This window comes from Zosterops lateralis, assembly GCF_965231275.1.
Source record: "Zosterops lateralis genome assembly, chromosome: 20".
In the NCBI taxonomy this organism is placed as follows: Eukaryota; Metazoa; Chordata; class Aves; order Passeriformes; family Zosteropidae; genus Zosterops; species Zosterops lateralis.
Window position 1 is genome coordinate 6,166,875 of NC_139780.1, and position 16,482 is coordinate 6,183,356.

The following is a 16,482-nucleotide window of genomic DNA, read 5'->3' on the forward strand; positions in this document are numbered from 1 at the left end:
ATATGCAACCACTGTTCATGCACGTGAAGTGTTTAAATATTGCAACACAAAAACCGAAACAATTTTCAGCTGGGAGAAATACAGAATTTCCACACAGCCCAAGGACAAACAACTTTTTGTAGGTTACATGAAACACTCTAATTTTTCAAACAGTATTCAAGCTTTATCTTCCATGGGTTTGTCTACTAAATTCTGGAAAATATTTAAATTTTAGATTAGAAATATTAAATGCACCTACTGGCCCTAAAGCCTGGCTGCAGTGCTCTTACAATTAGTAGCATTAAGGTTACTTAATGCTTGGCTTGAGGAAAGAATGCAGAGAACTTCAGGTATCCATTGTGCAGATCTCAAAAATGAGGCATTCCCTAGAAAAGCTATTACAGTTGCTCTTCTGTAGCTGGAGATATGGCTGGGACTACATCTTCATAGTATAGGCTTTCAACCCATGGTCAAGCGGAGAGTCTTTTGTTAAAATAATCATATTTCTTAACCTTACTACCTAAAGGGTGAGTCATTTACCTAGATATTCATCCATGTAATTAAAAAAAGAATGCATAGAAGTCTATTCATGGTTACCTGGACATACCACATGTGAGAACAGAACTTACTCGTTTTTTAGATAAAATTAGCTTATTTGCATAAAATAATTTTAAACACAGAGCCTGGCACATCAAAAATAATTAAGCACTAGGGATTTGGGACTTACACTGTGAAGTTATTGGCAAGTATATTGGCAGAATCACAGATTCCACTATGCTTATTTTTAAAAAAAAATTACACAACAGAACTTGGTTTGCACTAGGTCCACCTAGTAGTAGATGACCTTACTACAAACTGTGAAAGGCCTTAATTTTTCCTATTTCCCTAATTATTTCCAAAGGTTTCAATTACAGTACTTCATTGCTCCCCACATGTACATCTTTGGCAACACTCAAGTCTAAAAATCCCATACCATACACTTTCCTGTCATTAGCAAAAGCACGTTAGGTGAGTTTATACAAGAGAGAATTGCAGCACTATGAAGATTTCTAACAATTTCAATGCTCCTGTAAACCTCCATTTCAAGAAGTACCATAGGAAACTGAGGTTGCTCTTCTGAATTTTTGAAGTATCTCTGCCTTTTTCAGAAGAGTAAAGGAAATGCTGTCAAACTAATATAATAATTATGTATCAGGAATGAAACAGTGGGGCTCCACCTATAGCATTTAGACAAAAGGCTGTCACAAGATTGATGTTACCTAGTAACAACTAGTTATTCTTTTGTATACACATTTCCAAAAATTATTTGCTGAAACTGTTCTATTATTACAAGTCTTCAGAATCATCCCCACTGCCGTATTCCAAGCAGAAAAAAAGCAAACAGCACAATAAATCTATAGATTATAAGATCATACCCAACTTCGTTTGTTCTGTAACATATGGGACAATCTGAAAGATCACCAGCAGTGAAGACAAGAAAATGCTGTTAGCAATTACACCCATGAATTTTCAAAACAATGTAACTGCTATTTTTTCTTGAATCACACTGTGGCTAAACACTTCCAACAGTCCACATCACAGCCTTGCCAATCTCATTATTTGTTTTTTTCTTTTCTCTCTCTCTTTAAAATAGAAAGACCTGCCTGAAAACAAAACAACTGTTGGATGTTTGAACAGTACTCTTAAACATAGTAGGAAATATTTTAGTCTCTCATATTATAGCCTGAGGATGGAAACACACTAGTTGCTGTCTCCTGTATTATTAATCTGGTTACACAAAATGTCCAACTGCACCTCTTAGAATGCAGGGAAAGCCTTACTTTACAAGAACAGGAACACTGCCTAGTCTTTGCCATCAGCAGGGAGAGGATCTCTCATGTATGAAACAAGATACAACATATGCACAAGAATTCGAAGTCTCAAGGAGACTGGCTAAAGACCAGCAGAACTTCAGATTCAAGCCTGTAACTCGGTTGGTTGGGAAGGAAACTTGCAGATTTTTCCCTTTCACTTTCATTAACCAAGTCTTTTTTTAGGCTTGTAACACACACATTCATTTCAGAAATATTTTAAATCTTGTATAAAAGTGGCTTGGAATGATTTTGTAATAACTGAATAGTATTAAAACATTTCTTACACAAGGCTGTGAGCCAATTCTATAAACCAGGGTACCTGGAAAACTTAAGTGGCAGTTTTAATTTCCCAATACATTCTCCAGCTCATTTCAAACAATCTCAGGCTTCCACAGATGAAATAAGAACCATTCTCTCACAACTAACTTTCTTGCAGTGATACAAGAGGCTCTACAGCACAAAACAGGATCCTCATGAACTCTGCAAATCTTCACACCTTGTCACTCTCATTCAGTTATTTTGTGTTCAGTACTTACTCCTAAAATCATCCAGGACTTGTGCTGCTTGACCTATTCATAAGTGATCTAAAAACAGGAACTAAAAGGAACAAAAATCTGCTGATTTTTGGTATCACAAATGATATTTACTAATTGAGAGAAGCAAAGAGAAAGGCAGACTGATAGGAATTACAGAAGGATCTGAGACAAACTACTTGAACAGTAAAACTGAAGGTGAAATTCTGCAGACACTGTTACATACAACAAGAAAAAAGAATCCTGACTTTCCATATAAAAGAAGAAGAGCAAACCAGCATCAATAAAGGCATAATCTTAGCATTACAATAAACAGTTCATGATTGCTACTCTGTGATTGCTACTAAACTTTGAGGTAACAAAATGTTAGAAATGATTAAGTAGAGCACAAAAAACTTCCTGAAAGAACTGTATAAAATATAACCTGCATTTCTATCTTGAATTCTGCAGGCAGTACACTTCATGTGCACCCTGTTCCCTTTAAAAAAGGATACAGGACTGAAATGCTGCCCAGGCTATTTGTCAAGGATGCCAAGTGGCATCTGTTCAAGGCATCATTAAGCAATCCAAGGACTCTTCCTTTTGGAAGAGTGGTAATTGAAGATTTACTGCGTAGGCAATAGATAATGACTGAAGTTCATAATGTCATGAGTAGTCTCAAGCTGTGTAAGGAACAAGGTAGGGTTTATCTAGTAAAGGTAAAAGTTACCATGTTCAATTCAAGCAAATGAATGTGGTAGTGGACAGAATTAAATAAATCCTGCCAGCTGGGTCTTGTCCATGCAAGTTTACGTGTGTTTAAAGCAAGAGCCCAAGTGTTCATGGAAGATAAATCTACTGAGGTGTTAAGGGTTACTAATACAGACACAGCAATTCTGGCCCAGGAAGGCTAAGCAGAGCAAGCTGAGCTCTTGCTATCCAGGATCAGCAAGTTAAAAACATTTATTCTTTTTAGCTGCTGTTTAGCATCTTACTAAATCATTAATAAAGCCAGAAAACAGTTCATTATATTGGACTACTTTTATTAACAATAACCTTCGTGCAGAAATCTTTCCAGGTGAAATACCAACCAAAAAACTAACTCATCAAATGGCTACTTGGTGCACGCCACAGAAGAAAAGGAGACAATATCAAGACTGGACAGCATTTTAGCTATAGATCTCCCTTTTTTTGCATTGAATTACATGTATATTTATTCAGCACCTGAGAGAATAACTCCTTCCAAAAGTATGTAAGTATATGTATAGCCTAAAAATCTCAACCTGATGAATTTTTCCAAATATGAAATGGAGTGAACCGTTCTTCTACATACAGTGTTCTTCAGGTGCACAGGACGGTATGTTAGCACTTGTCTGTCAATGAGCTACAGATAAATAAGCTAATTGTTCACACTCACCTAAATATGGAATTGTAGGCACCATTTTTAAGCTTCTGATGTACTCTCGTGTCCTTTTATAATTATCTTCCTTAGACAGTAAATAGTCTAACTTCTCAAAGGTGGTCTTGTCTTTCCGATTCAAAAGCTACAGAGAAAATGGAGATCATAAAATTTTCAATTACAAATCCACACAAAATTAGCAATCAATAACTTGTTGAATTGCCCAGAGTAAAGGAAAGCATAGTCTAGTTAAGATAAAAATTATCATCATCCAAAAAAGCACAATGTTTAAAAACATGCTACCTGTTAAAAAAAAGGCAATTCGAGGTAGGTCTTAAGCTATGAAAATATATCACCATTATTTCTGACTAATTTGTCAGTGATTATCATATACCTACATCAGTTTTGAATAACCTCAGCAATACTAAATTTTTAGAGAAAAAGTATGCTCTAATACAGTCACCAACATTCTCACGTAGCAGAGTTGCTAAAAATCCTCTGAATTTAAAAGTACAAACAGCAATGGAAAATGCTCTAAATAAATGCAAATTGTGCCATTTCAACAGTACCTGTTGAAAGTACCAGTACTTTATTAAAAGTGTAACAAAACTTTTCAGAAAAAAGTATATGGAAAGTAAATCATTGTGATATTAAATCCATGTTTTCTATTTATTAGACTTATTACAGAAAACTAGAAAAACATTTAGGAATGCAAAAATCCTAGTCACAGGGGGCTGAAAAGTAAACATAAAATACACAACTGCAGCTATAAGAATGTGTTTCCTGTTTCAGCTGGTTTAAAAAAACCCAGCAATACTTTTAAGATGGTTTTAAAAGCCAATTGAGTTGGAGTGAGTGGGGAATTATGGCACTGTACACTGGGTTCTTGAATGTGTCCTTTTGACAACAGACAGCTGCTCCATAGCACATTCTTTCATATACCTTTTCCTCTGGAAAATTCCAGTTCTTGTACTACTCAGCTTTTAAGTCTAGCTGTTAGTAAAAAAATTAACATAAAAAGGATAAAAATTAATATATCAAAATAATTTTGCTGTTTTCTTTTCAGCAGCACTGAGAATTGTATTGCATTTTTGAACCAGAGTGCCTACAAAGAGTCTAGCACCTCTTCAGGTCTAAATCAAATTAGTCACACAGTTCATTTTGTACATGAGTTATTTTCCCTATTTATTTCCAGCTTCATCAAGCTGCTCAAAACATCAGGTGCTTACTTTTTTATTAGACTATAACCTTATTCTGAGCAATTAAGTCATAAAATAGTTGCAAGCATTTTAAAAGCTTGATGAACTTAACTAAGACTTAAGAATGGCCATCTTTATTTATAAGCTCTGAACAGCCAATGTGACCCATATGTGTGGAGTACCTAATTAATGAAAATTACCCAAACGTTTATCTAGGTAAATATTACATACAGTAGAAATAACTTATAATTGTATATTCCTCTTTATAGAAATATTTAAATTTACTCTAAGTTTTGCTAAGAAATTCTGCCATCCAAAGACAGAGTTTCTGAAAACAGATTTATCAATACTTTTAATTTCTAAAACAAATAAAAATTGAAATGCATCACACAATAATCACAAAATTAACACCTGTGTATTTGTAACATGCCTTTTTCCTTCCTTTTAGGTTATTAATTAAATGATAACACTATGTTTTGGATAAGGGGACACTGATACACTTTCTGCACAAGGGTGTTCTAAGATTATTTATCAACAGAAGTCTTCTTGAGCATACAACCAGTGGCTTCCAGAACACAGAAGAAAACAGGAAATTTACAGGAAAATAGATGCTGCCAAAACTCTACTTCTCACAAACCATGTAACAAACCATTGCTTCTGCTACCACAGTACCACAAAACCAAGAACATAAAAGCATCTTCCTCCAGAGTTCACAATATGACAAATTCCAAAGAACCTCAGAATTCAAGCAAGACAGAAGGGACCAGAATCAAGGCAGCACTTACAGCCCAAGTTTTGGTCAGCCTGAAGATAGGTGCGCTTTGCAGTGCTGACACCACAGACATAAGAGAATGAAGATTGTTCAGTTCCAGAAGCTTCTGAAAAAAGGGAATAACGGTTTTTAGCACATTGGAAAGGGAAGAAGAATTTATTATTATTAAAGTTACATTAATAAACCATGATACTTTCATCAATAAAATATAAAGCTTTCATCTATGACTGCAGACAAAATATTGGATACAATGCTGTCATGTGCAAGATTCTTAAGACCACTTTAAAAGCTGCCAATTTTGCAAGTACACCCATCAATATAATAGGCATTTCAGTTTTGAGAATACTAACAGTACTTGATCTCAGTTTGTCATTTTCTAAGGCTGCTCATTCAGGAACAGAAAATAGGAAAAAAAAGTATTTGATGCACTCTTCTTGAAAATTCACGTAATCTTGTAAATTTAAGGTTTAATCAAGCAAAAATATTCCACAAAGATGCTGAGAATCCTCTCAGAATTAACACAACTTTTGCTTTTGTAATCTGTTCTATAGGGAAAATTTACCTCACTTCAATGCACTTGAAATTCACTCTGTGTGTTGGCAATTACCCAAAACACACTGATCTCAGGCAGACAATAAGCTTGACAGCTTTCGGAATAAAGCTGTCAAGACGGTAATGCTTGCTACAACAAGCATAAAAACATAAAATAGAAAAATGAGAATTGCTGTCACATAGCTTCCTGGTAAAGCTTAAAAAGAGACTGGATGCGTCCTTGAGTGATCCATTTACTCACTGCTCAGAAGCATTTAAGGAAGATCTGGACTTCATGGAGGAAAAAGCAGAAAAAGTAAAAATCAAGAGAATGAAAGAGGGTAGTGCTCCCCCTGGTGAAGGCTAAAAAAAACTTGAATGAATACCACAACTTATTTCTAAGAACAGTCTAAGACCGCCAAGTCGAACATTCTCCTATTACTTGGACTATTTTTTTGTGCCAGTAACTTACCCAGATAAATTTTCTTCTGAAAGTACAAAACTGCTAAGGAAATTGATTGGAAGTACGCACCATACAAAAATCGTTTTGTACTACATGGAAAATATTATTTTAATTACCTACACACATACAAAATTTCATACATACAAGATTAGCACTTGGGACTTTGATTCAAGTGCTATGTCACTCAGTTTCATATAAAACAGAATGACCACAGGTTGTGAAAGAGATGAGTATTTCTTATTATTTTTTGTTTGTTTATTTTAAAGTTAGGAGTAAAATGCAGTGCTCAAATTCATTAAAATAACTGAGCTTTAACAGCAGTGCTTTATACCAGCAACCACATATTGCAAGCAGGAATACAAGTCTCACAATAACTATTTTAGAAGCAGGAAATTTCTTTTCATAAAAGTTAAGTTTGAAAATGGTGGGAAACAAAAACCAGAACAATTTACAACCACACTTGATGGTGTCAACCCAAAATTGCCCACCAACAACCCAAACCACTTTTAAACTTGGTCGGCCGAGGTACGAGATGAGTCACACTGAACTGGGTAGTTTCATCTTACCAAGCAGAAAAGTTCTCATGCCTTTACCTTACTCATGTGGTACAACATAACAGATGTGCTAAAACAGAATTGTTACCCCCTGCAACCCAACAAGGACTCACAGGAGTAGTGCAGAAACAAAAAAGGAATTAAGTTTTTAAATGATAGCATAACAAATTTGCACTTACTTTAGCTATTTTCACAAAGTGGCTTAGTATTTCTGCCCTTATTTTTAAGGTCTGTGCTGTTAATATTTCTCGTACAACCCAAAAACTGACCTATAAAGTAAACACATACAACTTTATAACAACAACAAAAAAATGGACTTTATTAGTCTATTAGATGAAATATTTGCAAACTATCACAATGCTCTAAGAAGAAAACAGTGCAAGGAAAGCAAAGATTTCTGATCCCATTAATTCTCATCTGTATCACTGCAATTGCCCTGAAGCATTACCACCATACAAGGTAGAGAAGTGAGACAACACCAAGGAAACTGAATGAGCAAGTGAAACCCAGAAAAAAAAGGGAACAAAATCACTAATGTTGCACCATAGCAAAACAAATTAGGGAGAACTAATAATTAGGAACAAATGGTCTAGAGGAACAACATGAAAATGTGGACAAAGCAACTGAAAACAGGGGCTCTCATTTAAAAATCTAAATCCTCATTTGGAAAAACAGGTTTTAATTCACATGAATAGTTCCATTTAACTTTATGCTCAAAGACAACTGTCAAACAGTACCAGTTCGTGACAGTAATCATATTATATACCTGGTTAAACCTTCTAGTAAAGGCAACAATATTTGGAGCGAGCGTGTGTTTTTCTTTCTTATTCCATCCACAGCTGGCTAGTTCCTAGGAAACACATTTAAAAATTGCCTTAAATAACAGGAATGAGTTCTCCTTAACACTAGCTCTAAATCACTCTTCTGTTTTTAGAACCACAAGTCTCAGTTTCAATCAAAATGTTGTTCAACTTTCCAAATGTACACTACTAATTTTAGACACCTTCACATGAAAAGGCAGAGTCAGCCAAAGAGAATTCTGCCTGTGAAAAGAACTTTGTAATGCTGATTAATGGAACACACTCTAGAGATCTGTACATGCCCGTGTGAGCAGCAGGAAAAACACTTCCAGTTCCAAACATATTTTGAATCCCCATCTCCAGCACTTAAAACTTCTGCAGATAAAACTGAGAAAAGGCATGAACAATCCATGCCTGGTCTTATGATATTAAAAATCATATGCTTATGTGGAAAAAAATCTCAGACACTTCACTAGGGACAAAAAAATTTACCTTTGTCAGGGAAGTGGAAGAGGTCAGTAACGTAAGGATTTTAAGTGGCTGCAGAAAATCCTCTGTACAGCAAAATCATTTGACTAGGTTTAAAATTCAGATTGAACAGGAAGGTTGATAAAAGTGAGTGATTCAAAATGCCCCTGCTGGTTTTTTTTATACTGCTACAATATACTGTGTTCTAGAATTACACTTCATCTCCTTTTTTTTGATATGGAAGGATGCTGGCAGTTTCCTCAATGCTCACTGTCAGAGGAACTTTCCCATCAAATGTGCAAAACCCTGAAATTTGTGGAGAATGCAATTTCAGGACTTGGAAAAAAAAACCTAAATAAAGTTACATAGAAATCTAAAAAGTAGGCATAATTATCTCTGCTGGAGAACAAAGAATTGTTAACTAGACATCCTCTTTCTAAACTCTGCAAAGTAAAATGCAAATGTGTTTTTTAGTAATAGCTTTTGAAAAGCAGGAAAAAACCTCAGCAAATACTACACTCAAAGATGTTTGTGCATTTCAGATAAGATTTAGCAACCAAAACTCTAAAATCTTAGGTATTGCCATCCAAGCATAAGGTCATGACTAGAAGACTAAAAGACTAAAATCTTAAATTTCAACCAGAAAATATTAACTTTCTTAGTCTAATAATTTACCTAATAGCAAGGGGCATGTTCATGACAAATACGCAGAGTACTTTTTGCTTTAAAATCTAATCCTACAGTTGGCAGAATTTCAGGATAGAAACAGTTGTTTATTTTTGGCAAACAAACTATATTGATGATTCCAATAAAATGAAAATCAAAAAGCCCAATTAACAACTAATGATTCATGGTAACTGCTACATATTCAAAGACCTATATTCTAACAGATGCTGAAAATACAAACTTTCCTTCTGATCACTCCTCAGTGAGTTACATCTATTTGCCAGAGTGGCGCCTTCAGGAAACTTCATTTCCAAAAAGGCAAAATGAAGTAATTACAAAGGAAAATAGCAAATCAATTGTTTGGGTATATTTTTTGCTATAAAATTCTATGGCACAGATTTCATAGCAACTAAAGTAAATGCAAAATTCACTTTAAAATTAAAATCTGTAGTTTTGTATTTTATTTTTTAGTTCATTTATCTACTCAGAGTATGACACTACCTCTGCTTTTGGCAAAGGTAGTTAGAATAAAACAACCCTTTAGTTTTGTTCTGATATTTGATGCATAGATACTTTTCCATCTGGAAGTTTTGTTTAGACAATTTATACATGTTGAAATTTTTTGTTAGCAGATTTTTCTATAGGTATTGCTACTTCCTTATTGCATTATTCAAAGAGTCTCCCCATCTGCCTGGGGCATACATGCAATTTCAGAAGCATGAAAGTGTTTTCAGCTATAAAATTGTCTTGTTGTTCTTGGGGGGGAAAAATAATTATCTGACAGGAAGGATAGACAACACAGTATAGGAAGGAAATTAAAAGTTAGTCTTTCTCAAAATAGACATCTGCTAATCTCTCTGAACTATTGTAATAAATAATGACTTGTTTTGTTAGTGACTAAATTAGTTGGTGGATAGAGCTTCCACTAAAAACCTTCTAAACTTGACTGTCCCAACTGATGTTGTCAGAAATTTAGTTCTGCTGACATTATGGGGGCGCAGGAGCTGCCCTTTATATAACCAGGATATTCCAACCTTAGGACAAGAAGACAACAAGCCACAATAGATACAAGTATGGTGTCATGTGCTTCTTGTACCTTTTGCAGTAAATAAATCTATCATATTTTTACACAAATTTGTCATACTCTGGTAACTACTTTTATTCTTCATTTCTCAAGTTTTTATCACTGATTTTCAAATGTCTATGATAAGTTTGACTGCTTTTCCTCAACAGGCCTTGAGTTCCCTTCTGTGTCTTTCTTAAAAGGTTAAAATCTTAAAAGACAATAATACACCAGCTTTTAAGGGTTTGGGCTGATTTATTCCCTGCATTATTTTGAATCTTAAAAATGATCATACAAATTAAAAAGCTTATCCAGCAGCTGATGCAGCCTAAAATTGAGATTATAGCCAGAGGCATGAGTCAAACTTCTGGAATCAGATATGAATTCAAAAACAGCAGCAGAAGAGAGAATAGAGAATTTTTACACCTGATAAACTTATCCTGAAGAAAAACCACTCAAAGCAAGACAAGAAGACTTCCAGAAAAGCACAGTCATCTCCTTTGGCAACAGATGACAAACCAAAGTAACTCATGCTGGATTACAGATTCACAGCACTAACAGGGAATATGCCTAGAAAAATATTGGTGCAGTGCAAGAAGGAGAGCATTTTTGAACAAAAAAGCCTTACTTGAATTGTCACATTTCCTCAGGCACTAAATTTTTACACTGAAAAGATGTAAGAAGATGGTTTAATAAAACCTACCTCAGGCTGTATAGCTTTAAATACTGGCATATCCATCAATGTTATCTGGCTCTGCAACAAAGATAGAATTTTACATTGTGTAATATAAAGAGCTAACGACGACATACTTCATCTGCCCTTCAGTAACTACAAACTATACACATATTCCTCACTGACCAGAACTAACCTATGCTAGGGTCTCCTAAATGACCTCAAAAAACGCAAATGACTTTATACAGTATAACAGGTGTCAGGTCAGTACTAAATTATTAAATCCCAAGATGGGCTTTTTTATTGAAGTTCATAAAGTCAGAAATTTGTTTTCAAGAACACTGGAAGTTTACTTAAAAGATTTATATTTTTTGAGGAAAAATAATTCATGTATTTTTAGTACTCTACAAGCCCTTAATATTATAAAAGCTTAAATGTAAAAATAACATTTCTACTTACAGCAAACTCCTCAGGAGTTACTTTCAACACGTCAAATACAACTGCATCGTAGCTTTTATTGGCATAATCTGAACTTCGCCCTTCCAGAGAATCTGAGCTGCTACTACCCTACAAAGAAACAATAGTAGGCTTATCAGCAGAATGAAGAATTTCATCTCAAAATCAGGAAATAAATATGTGCAAAAAAAAATAATTACAAGAAAATGTATGAACTTCAAGAAGTTTCAGAAACCAAATTATCAAATTTAGTTTTGCACAGTTCACAATTTACCAACTTCCTTCTGCAAAAACTGATGAAAGCAAAAAACTAGAAAAACTCCAGCAGCTAATTCCCAAGCAGTGTTCTGCTGGCTGTCATGGAGCAACAAACAGCTGTGCATAGCAGCTCAACACTGAATGAGGCAGCTTTTGGAAGTAGCACTAAAGAGCTGCCTGGTGTCCAAAGGATACAAACATTAAAATGAACAAAATCTTAGAGCACTTTCTCATTAGCAAACCAGTAAATTAAAAAAAAAAAAAAAAAAAAAAAAAAAAAAAAAAAAAAAAAAAACCAGAGGAAAAAACCGCAGCTGGATATTTCTGGGTTCTATTTCTGACTGACTCCATTTTGATGGCATATTACACTGCTCTGAACTTACCCATAATACACAGCTGCTCTAAGTTACAGAGTAACAGGTCAAAAATGCTATTTAGAACTAAACAAAAGAAGTAATCATCATCAACAACAACAATAAAAGAATGTGGCTGTGAACACCAAGAACCACAGAGTGTTCCACAATTACTCTCTTGCCATGTTAGTTCTTGGTCTTATAAATGGTGTGGCATTTGACTAGTAGTAGAAAGGGCTTCTGTGAAAGCTGAAGCAAGCCAAAGTTTACATTTTGATACACGAGTTAATAAAACCCAAGGAACTGTACCTCTGGAGTGGCGGAGGTGACCATCACATTGGCCATGAAGTCATTCCTTTTATACATGCTCTCCACAAGATGCAGAAAGTTTCAGCTCAGCCAGCACTGGCTGAAAACAGAAATTCCTGCAAAGCAAATTATTTGTGGAATAAATAAAATGTATAAAAAACCCAAAATGCTCATAGAAGATAACCCAGTAATACAAGGGATTTAATTTTTCTTTCTCAGAGCAAAGGACTTAAGAAACAAGATTATATTAGGAGACAGATACTCTTTTCTTTTCCAGGTACCAACTGTGAAGGAGTACAATTGAATATTACTAAAGCCTTGCCAGGTCCTTACCCTTACCTTCCACTCAACTCAAGAAACGCATGGGGAAAAAGTATATTACTTGTCATTAATGTTGAATTAGGTTTTATATAAAGTCCCTCCTAGACAGGACAAAGTCTCAGAAACTGCAGGCCACCACAAGGTGCTTACAGAACTAGCAAGTCAGCGCAAGCTCTGATTCCCTTTAACTGAGAAAACAGCACACATGGCTGAGCCCATGGCAGGCACCGTTTCCTGTGCATGGACTCTTTCACCAAAATCTGTAGGTGCTCATAGGTGCAGCAAGGGACACTGGCACATCTTCCTCTGCGTCCTTGTGTTCCCTCCCACAACACTGATCACACCAACAGAAAAAATCTGAAAACGCAAACAGCGAGAAATAAAAATAACCTCTTATTTTACTCTCTTTAGAAAGATGAGGTCTTTAGTTCTCATTCTTACAAAGACAAACATTTCTCCCCAGGGTCTCGCATGAAATAAGTCACTAATTTTGCTTCAAATAACGTCAATCTTCTCTGCTAAACAAGGCAAGATTCAATTTCTTGTATCTTTTCTCCTGATAAACTCATTTTGAGCGCTAACAGGCTGGTAAGTATTTCTAGGTATGGAGTTGCTTTTCTGAATAGTCCTTACAATCCTGAAGTGGAAGGTAATTCTGTAGATGTAATTTCTTTAACATGTGGCATTTACATTAAGGCCACAAAAATATTCTTGTGTCCTCCATCCCCGCCTTTCTTAATAGGTTCTCCAGCACATGGGGAATCAATAGCACTGTGAAAGGGGAAAGAAAAATCCCATATGTGATCTTGTAGCATGCCCAGTTTCAGTTTTACGGCAAGTTTTAATGTTCATAATATCAAAGTGAGACAAAAATGCTTTAATACCTAAACCCAGAAGCACTAATATACTTTTGCCTTTCAACATTCAGCATGTACATAAATCTTGCAAGGTTAGAAACTTTCATTCTAGACAAGATCAAAATTCATTCCCCTCGCCTTACCCCCCTCCCCCCGAAATATTCCAAATATAACACAAGCATTAAAAATGCACTGCTTCTTCTTATATACAAAAATTTCTCCAAGATTCACATCTACAAAAAAATAATTCTCTACACACCCACTTGTTCTGCTACCTTCATGAAAGTCAGAGGAAGCAATTATCCTTTTAAGTCAAGTCCACTTGATCATTTGAAGTGTTTCCCCAGCTGCAGAATGCATCACTCTGCACACAAAGTGACACAAGAGCTAATACTAAGCCCATGGTATGAAGAGGCTGTCAGACAACATAGAAGAAGATATGAAAATTAATATTCCCCTGTACTTGCCATGTTTCACACCAACAACATTAAAAAGAAATTTCTGAAATTCTAAAAATTATCAAAGGCCCAAAGTGTTGGAAATAAAAGGTAAAAAGTCACTAAAATGACATACAACTTCTTTTCACAACTTTTGATTCTTAAAATTTCTTTCAGCTTCCTCAGATTAATCATTAAAATGATGCATTACACAAACAGTGCTAAAAATCAAAACTAATAAAACACCTTAACTGTTTGGCAGGTTCACAGGCACACTGCAGCAGATCTCCTTCATAGGCTGCCAGAAGCAAAGTGGATAAATCAGGATGCAAACATACATACCACCAGAGGATGTCTGTTCTTCTTTGCCAATTTGACAAACCCATTTAGATATGTAGTGCTCTCTGAAGCAAAACTGAAGACAGTGCAAAAACAACTGGAAAAAAAACCAAAACATGCCACCATCAAAACCAAGCACATAAGTAAACCTTAGAGCCATTATTTTACCAGCATTTGTCAAATCTTGTCATCTATGCCACAGAGGCAACATTCTCTGAAAGCAAAATGCAAATTTTATATTGCTATTAGTAATATGCATGTGATGCGGTCAAAGTGCCCATAAGTTCAGTTTCAGTACTAGTTACTCAATTCAAAAGAAAGTCATTGAGACTCTGAAGTACAGAAAACCACTTCTGACCAACAAAGTCCCTGTGCTCTAATTTCTGAATGTTAGCAGAGCAATCTGAGGAAGTTACTGACTCTTCACATTGCTTTCAGAAAATACAAAAATAACCATGTCAGCAACCACTGATGACTGCTGTTCTTAATGATTTTTTTCATTGGAGGAAAAACACTGAGCTAGATATGCTTCTTACCAGCCCTAATTCAGCCATTCCAGACTCCACAAGTCAACTGGCTTTGCTGATTTCAAAAGCCATTTACTTACTATTTTCATTAGTTGATGATGGTTTTCCTAATACCACTGAATCATGAACTGAGAGCTGCAACACACTTTTAAGAAAATATACTTCAGCATTCTACCAAAACGTAACTGTTCTTTCTTGAGCTTAAATTAGCTAGACAGCTGGTTCAGTGAAAACAATTAGTGAACTAGGACCCTACCTGGGCATTGATAAACTAGGTTAGAATCAACAGAAGTAACCAGTAGGGCTTGGGTTTTATTTTAAATAAATTTAGAATAGGTTAGTTCCAGTTGGAAGAGGCATACAATGATCATCTAGTCTCACTGCCTGACCACTTCAGGGATGACCAGAAGTTAAAGCATGTTACTAAGGGCATTGTTCAAAGGCTCTTAAACACTGACAGGTACGGGGCACCAACCACGTCTCTAGGCAGCCTGTTCCAGTATTTGGCCACCTTCTCAACTAAAGAAATGCTTACTGATGTTGTCTAAACCTCCCCTGGTGCAGCTTTGAATCATTCTCATACGTCCTGCCCCTGGATTCCGGACAGAAGAGATCACCATCTCCCTCTCCAGGTCCCCTCTCAGGAAGCTGCAGAGAGTAACAGGGCTGCCGGTCAGCCTCCTTTTTTTCCAAACTCGACAATCACAAAGCCCTCAGCTGCTGCTCAGAGGATACGCCTTCCAGAATTTGCTATCAAACATCAGAATGGTTAACTGGTATCAATCAAGATAAGGGTATGAAGAACACCTAAAAAAATCTTGCTTCAGCAAGACCAATAGTATACTACTACACAACAACTTTGGGCATAGAGTACAAATGAAAGTATGTTAGCACAGCTGATTACTGGTAGAAAAGAGTTGTATTATGAAAACAGAATGAAACATTAACAGGGATATTTTTGCCCCTGTGCTTGCAAACAGTCACTGATGTGAAATTTGCATCACCATCTACATTATGTCCAGCTTCAGCCCTCTTAAGGAGAGGGTGGTGGCTGGGGAGATGTCCTATCTTTTTATTCTATTGGTAATAAAGACAAAAAGGCAGACACTATTGCAGTATCTAAACCAATGCACTGCTTGTTCTCCATATCTAGATGTTTAGATATCTTTTCTCCCCCTCTCATTATGTTTCTTTTAGGTCAGTATAACTTCAATTAAAACAAAACAAAAAAAAAAAAACAAAAACAAAAAAAACCCAAAAAGTCAATTCAAAAGAATTTCAAAATCCTTTTGAGCTTGCACAGTTTAGAAGCTGTTTGTCATTGCACTGACAGAGCAAACCATCCTCGAAGGATTTGCAGAGGAGAATTTCTTTACATCTTTAAAAGCAGTAGCTGCTGAGTGCTACACGGATACTTGCCAATCTAGAGAAACACAAAGCTCAAAAGCACTGAGCAACACTGATGCAAGACCATTTAAGTCTTAACAGCATCCTTTCCCAAAAGTACAAACACCACGTATCTTCATTTGTGCTCCATCCAGTATCACCTCTCAAGCCCCATTTCTCACCTCCTCACATATGATTCCTGCGAAGTGGAGGGGAAAACGATCATATCTCCTAGAGTAATTATAGAAATTACCCATGTGAACCCCACTTCCTTCAGAAAATAACCATCTGTATGCCACTCTGAGCC

At 35.8% G+C, this 16,482-nt stretch overlaps 1 protein-coding gene across 6 annotated transcripts in view; it reads right to left on the bottom strand.

The window, feature by feature from the left end:
- The window catches only part of RALGPS1 (Ral GEF with PH domain and SH3 binding motif 1), a 66,585-nt gene that overhangs the window by 45,897 nt on the left and 4,206 nt on the right, over positions 1-16,482 (bottom strand). For 4 of the 6 annotated variants that reach the window (XR_014591467.1, XM_083876067.1, XM_083876070.1 and 1 more), the window contains exons 3-11: positions 14,266-14,359; positions 13,746-13,901; positions 12,309-12,424; positions 11,392-11,499; positions 10,963-11,013; positions 8,029-8,112; positions 7,442-7,531; positions 5,728-5,820; positions 3,762-3,888 (exon numbers count right to left, since the gene is read on the bottom strand). Coding sequence is in view for 5 of the 6 variants with exons in the window: in XM_083876067.1 (XP_083732193.1) it covers positions 3,762-3,888; positions 5,728-5,820; positions 7,442-7,531; positions 8,029-8,112; positions 10,963-11,013; positions 11,392-11,499; positions 12,309-12,365 (610 nt within the window). In the remaining variant the exon portion in view is untranslated. The remainder of the gene's footprint in view (positions 1-3,761; positions 3,889-5,727; positions 5,821-7,441; positions 7,532-8,028; positions 8,113-10,962; positions 11,014-11,391; positions 11,500-12,308; positions 12,425-13,745; positions 13,902-14,265; positions 14,360-16,482) is intronic. The other 2 variants (XM_083876069.1, XM_083876068.1) reach the window with 2 other exon arrangements.